The sequence below is a fragment of the Stigmatopora nigra genome, chromosome 3 (assembly GCF_051989575.1).
Source record: "Stigmatopora nigra isolate UIUO_SnigA chromosome 3, RoL_Snig_1.1, whole genome shotgun sequence".
NCBI classification, from domain to species: domain Eukaryota; kingdom Metazoa; phylum Chordata; class Actinopteri; order Syngnathiformes; family Syngnathidae; genus Stigmatopora; species Stigmatopora nigra.
Genome location: NC_135510.1, coordinates 17,478,237 through 17,493,610, shown reverse-complemented (window position 1 = coordinate 17,493,610; position 15,374 = coordinate 17,478,237). Strand labels below are relative to the sequence as shown.

At 33.2% G+C, this 15,374-nt stretch overlaps 2 protein-coding genes across 3 annotated transcripts; one reads left to right on the top strand and one right to left on the bottom strand.

Annotated features, from left to right (window-relative positions):
• Nucleotides 1–2,479: 2,479 nt before the first annotated feature.
• Nucleotides 2,480–5,622, bottom strand: phospho2 (phosphatase, orphan 2). Of its 2 annotated transcripts, XM_077713639.1 has the most exons (5): nt 5,314–5,622; nt 4,845–4,922; nt 4,481–4,571; nt 4,306–4,400; nt 2,480–3,281 (listed from the first exon to the last, which is right to left on the bottom strand). In XM_077713639.1, exons 3-5 carry the CDS (start codon nt 4,549–4,551, stop codon nt 2,722–2,724), a joined length of 726 nt encoding a protein of 241 aa, XP_077569765.1. In that variant the 5' UTR covers nt 4,552–4,571; nt 4,845–4,922; nt 5,314–5,622; the 3' UTR covers nt 2,480–2,721. The 2 variants fall into 2 exon arrangements, with proteins under 2 accessions (XP_077569765.1, XP_077569766.1); XM_077713640.1 differs by lacking the exons at nt 4,845–4,922; nt 5,314–5,622 and adding an exon at nt 4,702–4,815.
• syap1 (synapse associated protein 1) lies at nt 5,310–11,192 on the top strand. Its single transcript, XM_077713637.1, has 9 exons — nt 5,310–5,634; nt 6,867–6,985; nt 7,070–7,136; nt 7,787–7,860; nt 8,184–8,323; nt 8,979–9,130; nt 9,470–9,522; nt 10,510–10,666; nt 10,743–11,192. The coding sequence occupies exons 1-9, from the start codon at nt 5,421–5,423 to the stop codon at nt 10,871–10,873; spliced, it is 1,107 nt and encodes a 368-aa protein (XP_077569763.1). The 5' UTR covers nt 5,310–5,420; the 3' UTR covers nt 10,874–11,192.
• The last annotated feature ends 4,182 nt before the right edge of the window (nt 11,193–15,374 follow it).

Genomic DNA, 15,374 nt, shown 5'->3' with positions numbered 1-15,374 from the left:
GCCCAACACGCTAACCACTCGCAACATAGCACATTAGCTAAAAGAAAATGTAGTCATATTGCAGCCATTTTGTACGTTTTGTAGTTTCTTATTTTTTCTAAATTAACCCGCTTATTTTTTTTAATTTTATTATTTAGTAAAGATGTTATTTCCTAACAATTCACCTTTAAAAAATATTATTACTCTCTGTTTAATGACAAGTAGCGTAATTTTCCAAAGTTTATGGGGATGGAAGGAAGCCTGCTGATTAGTGCCAAAATGGTCCAAAATACTAAAAAAAATAATATTTTTTTCAGCTAATACACACAAGTCAAATCATAATTTAAGTTAGATTTGAGATAAGAGTGAAATAAATTTTGCTAAGAGTCCCATAGAGAAATTAGCAGCTAATTTTGATAGGCTAAGCTAAAAAAAATGTCAGTGTCCACTAAAAAAAGTGTCAGTTTTCTTCATGCGTCATTTAACTAACGATTGTAAATGAATGCTGACTGGATAGATGGATAAACTGCCCCAAAAAAAAGCCGCTCAATCATGATGCCGGGTGTCCAATCTTACCGGGAACGCTTGGACATTGAAGATCACATGACGAGTAGGCTTTACTGGCCCAAAACCAGTAAAAAATGGGACCATTGAAGCGAGCTGGCAAGTAGGATTAAACATTTTTTGACACTAATTGCTTCTGCCATATGCTGGTAATTAATCCTGCAATTAACACAGAAATAAGAACATGGATGTGGCGTTAAATTGTGGAATACGACGAGAGCCATTTTGAAAAAGTGGACTTTACATTTGGGCCAAATTGGGTTGTGTTGTAGGGAAGCCAATTTGGGATGTATTTTTTTTAATTCTGTGTTTAATTATAGCTTGGAAGAAAAAGACGATAACATTTCAAATGGGATTTGTCGTAAAAATGTGTTATATTTTATTAAAACATCAGCTTTGATCAGGGGAATTACTTAAATTGCTCAAAAATGTAAATATTGAATAGCTATGCTACATGCTAAGCTATCTAGCGTATTTATCAAATGAATTTTAATGTCTACTAAATGGTTTTGACTGACAATTTACTTCAAATTATTTTTATTATTCAGTTATAATCATTTTTTAACAATATAATGACAATAAAAACATGCCAAGAACTTCATTGAAAGTAGTGGACATTTTTTAGAGTGGAGAAATTAATCAATCCCCAGACTTTAACCCAATTGAGCATGGATTTCAAAGTTAAAAATGTCCAAAAAATCATTTAAAAAGACAAATGTATCAGTCCAATGAAGACTTAGTCAAAAAAAATTGGAATTATGACATTCAGTTGAAGTGTGTACTAATATTTTTTATTTTACAGTATTTTAAGAAGGTTTTTTTTAAATGCCAAATGTCATTGAGAAGTCTGCCTGGCTATTCTTTCCTCCTGGGTGGTCTTGACATTTCTCCTACAAACTAAGAGTTGAGGGAAGTGACCTAAACATCTATTGTTGTTTTTGTTTTGACTTGAGGGCCAAGTATTTTGCCACTACAACTTATAAAAGATCATAAAAATGTGACCATACCAAAAGATTATTGTTATTACTGCAGTTTTTGGACTATAAGTCGCCCCACATTGAAGACAATGAAGAAGTACAGTGTTCCCTCGGTTATCGCGATTAATTTTTGGATGCAATTACTAATTCTTATTGAATATTTTGTTTCCACCTCTTGTAAAATGATGTAATTATAATTTTAACTTAATATCTTTAAATTTTTATTTTATTTTTTCCTGAAAAAAATCTGCAAAGCTCTAAATCCGCGATAGCTCAAGCGCGAAGTAGCGAGGGAACACTGTATATACAATTTTAAGGATGTGGCTAATATGCAGGGACGGCTTATATGCGAGTAAAAGCGGTACCATATTTTCTGGCATATTGGCTGCCTTTGTGTATAAGCCGCACCCATAAAATTGTCTTAAAATCGTTGAATTTTACGATTTCTCGCGTATAAGTCGCCCCCTGATTCACAATTTTTACCTCTATATTCATGTTTTTAATAGGGAGTACAAATGTGTTACTTTGAAGGGAAAATCTTGAGAAAAATCATCAAAAAGGAGGTCATGTGAGCAGTACAACTAAAAAGTTTTTCCGTTAATAGTCTAGTTTGTCATCCTTAGGTAAGATGGCGGCGTCCCGAACAAACAATGGTAAGCCGAGGTGAGTTTTTTTCATATTTTATGCAAGATACGGTTCATTATTTTTCCTGAATTTCATTCATAGACGTCAAAATAATCTTGTTTAGCGTTTTATCTGTTTATCTTTTCTCTATTTTGAAATAAATGACCATATTGTCATATTTAGTCTTTGTCTCCTTGCAGTTTAGTGCATGTCAAGTCTAATTTATGCGCATATAAGCCGTACCCTTGATTCAGTTACCATTTTTTCTAGTTACAAATACTGTGTACATGCGAGAAAATACTATAAATCGCACTGGATTAAAATTCACATTTTTGACAGGGCATATTTTTAATTTGATCAAAAACTCAGAACATACGTCAACAATAGTAAAACAGAAAACAACAAGCTAACTAAGCATGTGCTAACATGATTTTCAGCCCTAAAAAATCGTAAATATTGGAAAAAAACTACTAAATATAGTAAATAGGTTTGGGTAAAGATGAAGAAAAGTAAACAGTCGACTTGGGTAAATTAATTTTGTCCTATTTGGCTAATCCAAGTTAGCCGGCTAACCCCGTTATTCCCGTATAACATCTGTTTTGCTACTTAGGCTAACTTGTAGCTCGTCTAAAACTTGGGTTCCACTACTCCACGGGATAATTCTGGCTTTCAAACCCTCTCTTTTGTCCTCTAAAAGCTCTTCCAGGACGTAGCCCTCCCTGGGCATGACCACATCGCACCCTCGTAGGCGGGAGGCGGGGCATAAGTCGTTGGCGCCGTCGCCAACGTAAAAAATGACGGCGTAGTCATTGCGTTGGGTCAGGTAGTCTTGGAGAACTTTGCCCTTACACATGTTAACGGGGCATCGGCGGCACTGGTGCGCGTGGTGGTGCTTGACTTCCACCCGGCCTAGGGAGTTAACGTAGGCCGGGTTGGTGAAGATTTGGTCCACGGCTGAACGTAAGTCGACGGCGGCGAGGATCCAGTCGATGAAAAGGGAATTGGCGTCGGAAATGACCAGGCAGTCTACTCGATTCTTGTTGCGTGATATGAATGTTAGTAGTTCGCTCATTCCTGATGTTAATGGGATGCGTTCCATCTCGGCGCGGATGTTTTCGATGCTTACTTGCTGGTCACCTGCAAAAAAATAATGATGATGAAAAATAGGGATTGAAAAAAATTAGGCATTTTGGGACTAAGCCTAAAAAGACTAAAAATATGTAGAAGGAAAATTCTAATAAATATTACTTGTATATATATTATTATATATTATACTTGTATATTATTATATATTATACTTGTATATTATGATATATTATACTTGTATATTATGATATATTATACTTGTATATTATTATATATTATACTTGTATATTATTATATATTATACTTGAATATTATTATATATTATACTTGTTATATTATTATATATTATACTTGTATATTATTATATATTATGCTTGTATATTATTATATATTATACTTGTATATTATTAAATATTATACTTTTATATTATTATATATTATACTTGTATATTATTATATATTATACTTGTATATTATTATATATTATACTTATATATATTATTATATAGTATACTTATATATTATTATATAGTATACTTATATAGTATTATATAGTATACTTATATAGTATTATATATTATACTTATATATATTAGTATATATAATACTTCTATATTATTATATATTATATACTTATAAATATTATTTATATTATAATATACATTTATAAAAAACTAAATATTCCCTATACATCTGATTTTTTTTAAATGTTATGTTTTTGTAAATGTATTTTTAATCTAAAATTCTGAGAAATTAACAAAAATACCCTACTGTTTTTAATATAAATAAATATTTATAAAATACTTTTTTTCTTAAATTCAAGGGATTATTTCCTATTAAAAGAAAGAGAATTTGGACAAATATTAATGTCCATAAATTATCTAACGCCTCTTAGAAAATTCATTTAAATTAATTAGAAATAGCAGAAATAGCAAAAAGCAGAAATACGACATGGCATGCAACAAAAAAAATGAGTTTGATACCCCAGTGTTACACCAAAAACCCTATCAAAAAGATGACTTGTCATTTCCTTACAATTACTCCAATATTAATATTCTAATATTAATTTACATACCTATATAATCCATCACTCTGCCCATGTACTCCGTCCAATGGCCTTTTCTGTACGATTTCTTCACTTTATCAGGTAGTGTCTGACCTGGAAGACACCTAAAAACACAATATGAGCCATTAAATACGACAATGCATGTATTTGATTGTGTGTCATAATCCAAATAATCCAATTTTACCGTATCACCCACGTATCGCTGTTATCATCAACCACTGTGTGATCGAAATCGAACACCACTAATGTCTTCATTACGCAGTGATATTTGGAACCTGATCCGACAAAGTAGAGAAGAAAACACTTGTTATTAAAGTAGGTTTCAAATACTCCATAATATTTCGGGTTTTTGCATTATTCATTATGTAAAGTACGACTATATATCCAGATATATTTGTAAATTACCTTATTTTTATATGGACTTTAGTAACGGTTCACGAAGCGATCTTTTTGGTCTTATTTGGGATATTAAAGCGTAATTAAAATCATGCGTGAATAAATAATGTCGATCAGTAAACGTAAAAGGCAAATAAAAGACTTAAACTGACCTTTATTTTGTAGTTGTTGTTGTTGAATGAAGCCCCTTCGCGTCGTCTCAAGATGACATTTGACTCATTATCGCCACCCTTTGGCAATTGTAGGAATGGAATATTTAGTAACGTCAAAATAATGTCACAGAATTAAATCTGATACCATTAAATAGAATTCCTAATACTTCCATATTGTAATAATATATAATTTTCCCTGTTCTAGATTAACTGGCATTGTAAAATGATTTCCATTTTTTTGCAGTTGATGGATTAATCATTTTCAAGATGATAAAATATTTTAATTTGACAGATTGTAAAATATTTCCCTTACGTAACATAGATATGTTTATTTAATTTATGATAACGAGCCGTGTAGATTGCCATCAAGAGCAGTGGTAATCATTACAGCTAATATCAGCAGACGGCGCTAACGCGTTATGTTAATCTACAAGTTGTCCTTTAAATAAGCGAAGAAGAAAATAAACACCCGAAGAAGAACTCTTGTACGCGTCTTACTTCCGGGAATTTCTGGACGCTGTATCTCCTTTTCGAAGCAGTTCCTTTAACTAAAGAAGAAAATTTGTTTTTTGGACCATGTTGCGAGGTTTAGGCTCTTGGTTGGGCTTGGAGAACCCGACGGGGAACAACACGTCGGCTGACACGGAAGAAGAAGACAAGCAAAAGCAGGAAGAAAAAGTGGTGGAAGCCCAAAACGAGGTAAACAAACAGCAAGTGGCTTCTGATAGCCACCATGAAGAAGAACAAGATGACGTGGAGACGAACCCAGAACTCAATAAAGGACTCGGCGGTGAGTCATCATATTGATTATGATACTAATCAGAAATATTATCAAGGAAAAGTGTGACGAAAACAACGGACTCGGTTGTTTACCCGTTTTGGATGACGTCATCTATTTGACTACGGGAATGTTTTTATAACATTCAAAAGTCGATTTTTTTGGGGTGACAGCGCGCACTTTTTGACTGATTAACATTTTTAAAGCAAACAATTCATTTCCAATTACAAAAACATTCAAAAAACTTTGTCTTAATCTTTTTTTTCTAAAAATGTCGTCACTCCTTAAACTGTCATTAAAAATAGGGTTAGGGGTTAAAGTTTAGGGGTTAGGGTAAGGGTTTAAGGGTTAGGTTAAGGGTTTAAGGGTTAGGGTAAGGGTTTAAGGGTTAGGTTAAGGGTTTAAGGGTTAGGTTAAGGGTTTAAGGGTTAGGGTAAGGGTTTAAGGGTTAGGGTAAGGGTTTAAGGGTAAGGGTGTAAGGGTTGGGGTAAGGGTTAGGGTTAGGGTTTAAGGGTTTTAGGGTTAGGGTTAGGGTTAGGGTTAGGGTTAGGGTTAGGGTTAGGGTTAGGGTTAGGGTTAGGGTTAGGGTTAGGGTTAGGGTTAGGGTTAGGGTTAGGGTTAGGGTTAGGGTTAGGGTTAGGGTTAGGGTTAGGGTTAGGGTTAGGGTTAGGGTTAGGGTTAGGGTTAGGGTTAGGGTTAGGGTTAGGGTTAGGGTTAGGGTTAGGGTTAGGGTTAGGGTTAGGGTTAGGGTTAGGGTTAGGGTTAGGGTTAGGGTTAGGGTTAGGGTTAGGGTTAGGGTTAGGGTTAGGGTTAGGGTTAGGGTTAGGGTTAGGGTTAGGGTTAGGGTTAGGGTTAGGGTTAGGGTTAGGGTTAGGGTTAGGGTTAGGGTTAGGGTTAGGGTTAGGGTTTCTCTAATTTTATTTTTTCCCCAAAATTACCAGGAAAGGACCTGGAAATGAGATAAAATCCACAATAAATGTTTGAAAATATTCAGGAAATAACCCTTAAAAACTTTAAAAATTGTCGGGAACTGACCAAGAATCATCCAAAAAATATCATTGTGTGCCATTGACAACAATGGACGTCTAATTAGTTTAAAATGGAAGCAGATTACTTATTTTTCAGCACAATTGACGTCCCTAGACGTCCAATTTTCATGGTGGGAGGGGCGGATAAACATCACAATCTTTCGATTACTTCACAACAAAATGTCTAAAGTACATTTTTCCAAATTTTCTGTCCAGACTTCATCTTCAGTTTCGCATCCAGCGCCACCAAAAAGTTATCTGAGTCCGTCGTGGAAACAGCACAGAATATCAAGAGGAGCGTGGAAGAAGGAAAAATTGACGGCATTATCGATAAGGTTTATTCCAACTTTGAGTTAGCAACTTTTCTGTGTATATTTTGAGAATTATATTTGTATCATGACATTAGTTTTTGTGTGCAGACCTTCTTAGGAGACTTTCAAAAGGAACAAGAGAAGTTTGTCCAAGAAAAGAAGTCCAAACGAACAGGTAGCGAAATGACTCTCCTGTATGGAAAAGTTAAAAAAATATATATATATGCCGGACGCTTGGTCGCCCGACGTTTGGTCGCCGGACATTTGGTCGCCGGTCTTTTGGTCCCCTTTGGTCACCGGTCAAATGTACTTAGATATTAAACAGTACTTAGATATTAAACAGTACTTAGATATTAAACAGTACTTAGATATTAAACAGTACTTAGATATTAAACAGTACTTAGATATTAAACAGTACTTAGATATTAAACAGTACTTAGATATTAAACAGTACTTAGATATTAAACAGTACTTAGATATTAAACAGTACTTAGATATTAAACAGTACTTAGATATTAAACTGTACTTAGATATTAAACTGTACTTAGATATTAAACTGTACTTAGATATTAAACTGTACTTAGATATTAAACTGTACTTAGATATTAAACAGTACTTAGATATTAAACAGTACTTAGATATTAATTTCTCTCTCTCTTAGATATTAAACTCTCATGAATATAATTTTGAGAGCTGGTTTCAACAGTAAACTCTGTCACCATTTGACCGGCGACCAAAAAGGACCAAAAGACCGGCGACCAAACGTCCGAGCACCATATATTCAAGCTTCCATTTTATTATATTTATATATTTCTATCTATCCAGAAGCAGCAGTCCCTCCCTGGGTAGGTTACAACGAGGAGGAGACCATCCAGCAACAGATTCTCGCTCTCTCAGCTGTAAGTAACATTACATATTTAAAAATCAATTTGCCAATAACTATGCTCTATTTACTGGCATATAAGCCGCTTTTGTCCGACAAAAAATGACTGAATCAAGAGTACGGCTTATATGCACATAAAAACACGACATGCACCAAACTGCAAGTCATGGCGCAAAACAATATGGCCGATACGGTCATTTATTTCAAAATAGAGAAAAAATATAAACAGATAAAACGCTAAACAAAATGTATTTTGACGTCTATGAATGACATTCAAGAAATAATTTAACCATATCTTGCATAAAACGTGAAAAACCTTGTGTTGCCTTCAATGTTCAGGACAAACGAAACTTCCTACGAGACCCACCCGCCGGCGTGCAGTTCCACTTTGACATGGAGCAAATGTTCCCACTCGCCGCCGTCATGTTGGAGGAGGACCAGTTACTAAACCGCATGCGCTTTGACCTTGTGCCCAAACAGTCAGTATCTACTCTACTACTACTACAGTATTCCCTCAATTTTAGCACTTAATCCATCTCATAACAACCCATGTTAAGTGAATTCAAGTATTTACTGTTTAAAAAATGGTTCAAATAAGTTGAAAAATGCCTCAAATAAGTAAAAAAATGGTTCAAATAAGTTAAAAAAATGGCTCAAATAAGTTAAAAATGGCTCAAATAAGTTAAAAAATGGCTCAAATAAGTTAAAAAAAATTGCTCATATAAGTTAAAAAAAATTGCCCCAATAAGTTAAAAAAATTGCTCAAATAAGTTAAAAAATTGCTCAAATAAGTTAAAAAATGGCTCAAATAAGTTAAAAAATGGCTCAAATAAGTTAAAAAATTGCTCAAATAAGTTAAAAAAATGGCTCAAATGAGTTAAAAATGGCTCAAATAAGTTAAAAAAAAAAGGTTCAAATAACTTTAAAAATTGCCCAAATAAGTTAAAAAATGGCTCAAATAAGTTAAAAAATGGCTCAAATAAGTTTAAAAAATGGCTCAAATAAGTTAAAAAATGGCTCAAATAAGTTAAAAAAATGGCTCAAATAAGTTAAAAAAATTGCTCAAATAAGTTAAAAAATGGCTCAAATAAGTAAAAAACTGACTTCTCTGTTATATTTGGAATTGATTGACAGTGTAAAAGAGGAAGTATTCTGGAGAAACTACTTCTACCGTGTGTCACTCGTTAAGCAGTCCGCTCAGCTGACGGCGTTGGCGGCCCAGCAGCAGCAGAATGTGGGCGGGGACAGCCAGGATGCTGTCTCGTCCAATGATGTCGTTTTAACAGGTATCCCATTTACTAGCTACATTTTTTTTTAATCTGACCGGCCCATGTGAAGAAATTTATTTAATACTTAAGTCGGGGGCTTTTTTGTTGTTTTGACTGTTTTGGTTAAATCTACAGCTCCCTTATTGGTGATAAAAATACAAAGACACACCCGCAAAGTTGAATTGTAAATTCAATAGTATTCGTTAACATAAATTGACATAAATCCTCTATATATATGAGCATTTTAGAGAAAAAAATGACTTAAATGCGCCCTTTCAGTGTGAAAATGTGGTGTTTGTGTGTGTAGAAATACATATATACATAATTTCCTCATTGCTGTTGTTTTTGTCCTTGTAGACAATGTCAGGCCCAAAACACCACCCGTTTCTATCAATGACAAGCAGAAAGTGGTACGTAATGTGAAGTATAACATGTATTAGTTTAGTGGTCCACGTGATAATATATGGAAATTAGATACAAAAAGTTTAAAACACTTTTATGAGAAAAAAATGACTATTTTGCAAGACAGTTAAATATGGTTTATATTTTCTTTATTCATTTTTTGAACCACTTATCCTCACTGTTAGCCTGAATTGGTGGCCAGCCAATCACAGTGCATATTTTCTTAATCTTTTTTTTTTCAAATTCTTACAAAAAGAAAATAACCCTAAAAAAAATTTGTAAAAATAAATTTTGTAGAGAAAAAGTATAGTTTTCAGGGAGTATGGAAGGAATCAAAAACTATTTTAAATGTGTATTAATATATAGTGGAATGTATGTTATTGAAAAATGAACAAAAAGAAAAATAACCCTAAAAAATATTGTTAAAAAGATGTATTCATAAGTAAATAAAATAATTTTGTGGAGAAAAATTATATTTTTCAGGAAGTTTGAAAGGAATCAGAAACTATTTTAAATGTGTATTATTATATAATGGAAGGCATGTTATTGAAAAAGGATTTACATCAACTATTTGGATTTACATGCAAAATTTCAAAAACTTTCATCTAAAAAGTCATGAAAATCCCCATTTTATGAAAAAACTTTACTATTTTACTAGCCATTTTATTCATACACGAAATGAAATACTAAAAAAAATCAACAAATAACTACTTACATTCACCCAAAATCACCACGCTTCCCACAAAATTCTATTTTTTTTCATACATGAAATAAAGTACCAACAAAAATTCAACAAATAACTACTTATATTCACTCAAAATCATCACGCTTCCCACAAAATTCTCATTTTTTTCATACATGAAATTAAATCCCCCCAAAAAATCAACAAATAACTACTTAAATTCACTCAAAATCACCACGCTTCCCACAAAATTCTCATTTTTTTACCTTCTTCAAAATACTGACATCATCCCTCCCCCCTTGCTGTTCCTCAGCTATCACCAGATGAAGATTTTCCCATGTCCACCAGTCCCGGCGTCTCCGAGTTTGCCAGCGACGCTTTTGACTCGGCGACCATCGACAGCGAAGACCTGCAAAAAGGGATGGAACAACTGGTTTTGGACAAAAAGAACAGCATGCCCTCCGTCGACGGTGACAAATCGCTGACAAATCTCCATTCCCCCCCAAAAAATATCAAAATATCTAACGTTAACATGTCGTTTTTTAGAAGATCCATCAGACTGGGAGAAGGAACTACAACAGGAACTCCAAGAGTACGAAGTAGTAGCGGAATCAGACAACCGGGACGAACAATGGGACCAGGAAATCGAGGACATGCTACAAGCCGCCGATCCGTGAAAACTAAACACGGTACGACTACTCATTTCTCCTCCCCAAGTCATGTTTTACGCTTCAGAATTTTGACGGATAAGGGATTGACTCCCTGCGATTTTAGAGCAAGAACGTCCCTGTCATCTCTGATCAGTTGTAATGACAAAGAAAAGGCACTAGGGTGCGCTCCAGGGTGAACTATGGCAAATAATTCCAGATTCAACTTTGCCTACTCCCCCAAAATGCTTTTCTTGTACAGCCAAAAGCGCTTTATTAGTTGTTTAACATATACACGTTTGAGTATAAAAGTGAGAATTATTTAAATAAAAACACGTAGAATCATCAATTTTAAAGGAGTATTTTTTACTGGGTTAGTTGCAGATGTTTAACATCCCTGATTTAATTAGTGTGTAAAAGTGGGACATTAAATCATGAAAAAATAGCTATTTATTTGTAAACTAAATATTTTATGCAAGTAGAGCTGGGCTATAACACGGTAACGGTAATTATTGTGCTATATTGTCAACAATAATGTTAAAAACGTTCGGTAAAAATTTGGTAATGTCCAACTGCAATTACACTATCTGGCCATCATAGAGATTGGGGGCGCTGTTCCGAGATGAACGCTGGTTCCAGACCAATGCTCAGAAGAAGAAGAGTATATTTGTTTTTTTTTTTAGCATGTTAGCAGGCTAACACGAAACATGAACGCAAAAGGACAATAACACGGCCAAAATTACATATTAAAAAATATAAAAAGACCCAAGTGAATTTTACCAGTCGTTTTCTTACTTTTTTTTATCCTTAACCCACTGTTTACAATTTTTCTAATTTTTCCCCATTCTAAACAAAAACGTTGCAAAAATCCAATACTTGTATCATGGGTAAAAACTGTTATATTCTATTTTTAATTTTAGTTTTTGTTAATGGCCATATGTAAGTTAAGTTTCTTTTTGTGAGGCTGAAAATAGTTAGCTTGCCAAAAGTGAGGATATCTTCACTTGATTCTTATATTTATTTCATATTGCACAGCAGCTAATTAAATCAATCAAACTTAAACTTTCATCAAAAAATATGGAGCAAAATAATGTATTTATTTACGTCTGAAGTTTCAAATTTGAAAGAAAAAAATATGTCATAGTCATTGTGATAATTACCTATCGACTGATAATTTTTTTAAGCGTCATAACAGTATTTTTGTCATATTGCCCAGCTCTATATGCAAGTTTTTTCTGTTAAAGTCATGAAGTTCAAGAGAAGAGAGTGATTTAAGTCTGAAGTCTGCCTGGTGACTAAGCGGGTATGGAATGACAGAGAGGGGAGGGGCTTAGGAAGGCACTGGCACGCTGAATGTTGTGTTTTGTCTGTAATTTCGTTCCGTTTTTAGTGGGACAACGACGTGTTGCTGCCTGTTCTACAAACCTAGGCTGACAACTCTTGAAATCAAAACATAGCTTGCAAACAACTATTAACACAATTTTCCACCTAGTGCAGAATCATTGGAGTTAGTAAAAATTTTTAGTGTTTCCCAACAGTTTATGAGCTATGCCACAATTTTTGCATTGAAAAAAATCTCATCTGAAAATATTTTTATTTAAAACTATGTCGACTATACAGTAATCCCTTGATTATCGCGGTTAATGTAGACCAGACATAAACAAAAAAACGCAGTCGGGTCACCCTTATTTAGAAAAATAAAATAAATTATGAATTTAAATTGTTTTAAATAAAATAAATTATAAAAATATATTAAATAAAATAAATCACTAATACAAAATATATTAAATAAAATAAATCATTAATACAAAATATATTAAATAAAATACATTAATACAAAATATATTAAATAAATAAATACATTCAAAAATATATATATTTTCTAATATTATTTTTTTACTTCAGTGATGAGTCCTAGTAGCAAGCAGAAGAAAGGGGAGTAGCTTCCACTTGAAAGTTTCACTGTGGATTTTCACATTTTTATGAACTTTCAAAAAATGTGCAAAAAAATTCCCTCAGAAAAAACTCTGCGATGTAGTGAAACCATGATATTCGAGGGATTACTGTGTTAATAATATTCATTCTAATCAAAGTTTTATCAACAGGAATCACATAAACCTTCAAAATTATTCCAAAATCTAATTTCCATACTGACCTTAATGTCAATAAAAGTTGATGTCTGAAAAGTGTGATACAAAATAATGTCATTTTTATGACTTTTCTCCAAATATGACTTAAATCTATAATGTAACATTCATCATATTTTGACTTTAACCTTTTAATAGTTCAATCTTAATCTCATTATATTCACACACGCATACAAACTGTATATTTTCTAATTAACTAACCAAAAATGTCCTTAGTAACAACAACAACACTGACTTTTTCTTAACAAATTATCTCTTAACAACAATTGGAATCAATAAGCAATCTAATTGCTAATTAGTTCATGCCTATGTTAAAATGCTGGGATCAATACATGTATTTATCTTCCTGTTTTTTTATCACTCCATCGAATTCCTTTTAAAACCTCCCAGCTGCCCATTGGTTGCCATGGCGACAAGCTACCCGCTGTGGGTGTTTTATTGCTTGTGTGTGTGTATCTTTCAATAATGCATTACGACCTTTGTGTGTCTGTCTGTGTTGTTCTAGACAAAAGATATCATTAATTTTAGTTTTTGGAGACTTACACACCCATTTTAATTATATATACTGTATAATTATAGATTGTTAGGAGGCCGTTACGATAATATTAATAATATATAATAATATAGCAGCACTAATTAACACGTCTTTGTTAAAACTAAAAATAAATAAATAAAAATGGGGGCAGGGGACAAGAAAGTGAGGATAAAAAACAAAATAAGCTAAAAAAATGATTGAAATATGACGGCTGAGTAATAAAAATAAATAATATTTAGTATATGAATGATTATTTTGGCAGTTTAAGGGAAGAAACAAGAAGGAATCATAACTTAGTGAAATTATATACTATATAAAGATTTAATTCTAGTTTCCTAATGAAATATTTGCATGTTGGAGGTCATATTTAATATGAACTGCCATGCAAATGTTTAAAAAAAATAATATTTTTTGGACTTTGAGAACTGCTGCCGTCTCAGCACTTTCACATTAAAAAATACTTTTGTTTTGATGGGGAAGTGACTCACTCTCACACAAAAAAAAACATTCCATTCTGAATATCCCACACTTTTAATCAAGGTTATTGTAATGGACTCATTTTGTGCCCTGATGTACTAACACCTTCCTTGTATATGTTTTTTTATTTCTATTTTAATAATGATGTAATAATTAACACACAAAAATACACATCTTTTGTCTCTTACATCCTGAAAGTGGTTTTGATGTACTGCAACTTGGTTTTAGTGGTTACCGGTTGTTAAAAAAAAAGCACGCAACACGTACAAATAGAGTAAAAAACATTGATTAGCATTTCCCGTCTGCCCATCATCATAGCAACCACATAGCAACAGCATTTTTAAGTTTTATCTAAGTTGTATTTAAGTTTAAAAAAAGGATCACGCTTTTATTATGGGACACATTGACCAATTTTAAAGGGTTTTGTTGGTAGTTGTGTGAGGACCATGGAACGAAGGAGAAAATTTACATATAAAGTACACCTCTACTTACGAAATTTTCGATTTGGTAGTTGTGTGGGGACCATGGAATGAATTAGATAATTCACATATAAAGTACACCTCTACTTCCAAAATGTTCAATTTGGTAGTTGTGTGAGGACTTGAATTAATTAGAGAATTTACATATAAAGTACACCTCTACTTACAAAATGTTCAAGTTGGTAGTTGTGTGAGGACTCTAGAATGAATTCGAGAATTTACATATAAAGTACACCTCTACTTACAAATTTTTCAAGTTGGTAGTTGTATGAGGACTCTGGAAAGAATTAGAGAATTTACATATAAAGTACACTTCTACTTACAAAATGTTCAAGTTACGAAAAAAATAGTAGAGGTACCACTGTATAATCATATCACCCACCACTACTAGAATACAATACATTTTTATCTAATTTCAAAAGCAAAAGCTAAAAAAATAACCCTTAAACCAGCTTCTTTTGCTTTCACTTTGATTTTTTTCGGGTCATTTTTACTTTATATTTTTCCTGTTGCTAGGCAGAATTCAAAGCGCCTCAAGGGGTTGTTTGTAGTCTGTTCTGCCATTGGACGGGATTTCAGTCATTCACAGGTGTAAGGTTTCAACTTAGTGCGAGGAATGTGCACCTTGACTTGTTGATAACTCACTAATTAACTAATTCGGGTCACTTGGGTGATTTCTTGAGATTACTAACCCGAAAAAAAAGCTACCTTTTATCGTGCTGAATCAGACTTTAGCTTTCTTCTTCACTTCCTTCTTTCTCACGGACCAACGTAACCTTGTTGTTTCGCCACCTGCGCGCTCGCTATCAGCCAGACGGTGGTTGTAAATGAGGCCACGCCCACAAAAACACACGCCAGGTGTTTCTTCATTCCTTCCTTTTTAGATTTAAGGA

Excerpts from the sequence above, each read along its gene's own strand:
- syap1 (XM_077713637.1), top strand. The coding sequence starts at position 5,421 with ATGTTGCGAGGTTTAGGCTCTTGGTTGGGCTTGGAGAACCCGACGGGG. Across the intron at positions 5,635-6,866 it reads ACTCAATAAAGGACTCGGCG|ACTTCATCTTCAGTTTCGCA; the intron begins GTGAGTCATCAT and ends TTTTCTGTCCAG. Across the intron at positions 8,324-8,978 it reads TTTGACCTTGTGCCCAAACA|TGTAAAAGAGGAAGTATTCT; the intron begins GTCAGTATCTAC and ends ATTGATTGACAG.
- phospho2 (XM_077713639.1), bottom strand. The coding sequence starts at position 4,551 with ATGAAGACATTAGTGGTGTTCGATTTCGATCACACAGTGGTTGATGAT. Across the intron at positions 4,401-4,480 it reads AGCGATACGTGGGTGATACG|GTGTCTTCCAGGTCAGACAC; the intron begins GTAAAATTGGAT and ends TTGTGTTTTTAG. Across the intron at positions 3,282-4,305 it reads CAGAGTGATGGATTATATAG|GTGACCAGCAAGTAAGCATC; the intron begins GTATGTAAATTA and ends ATTTTTTTGCAG.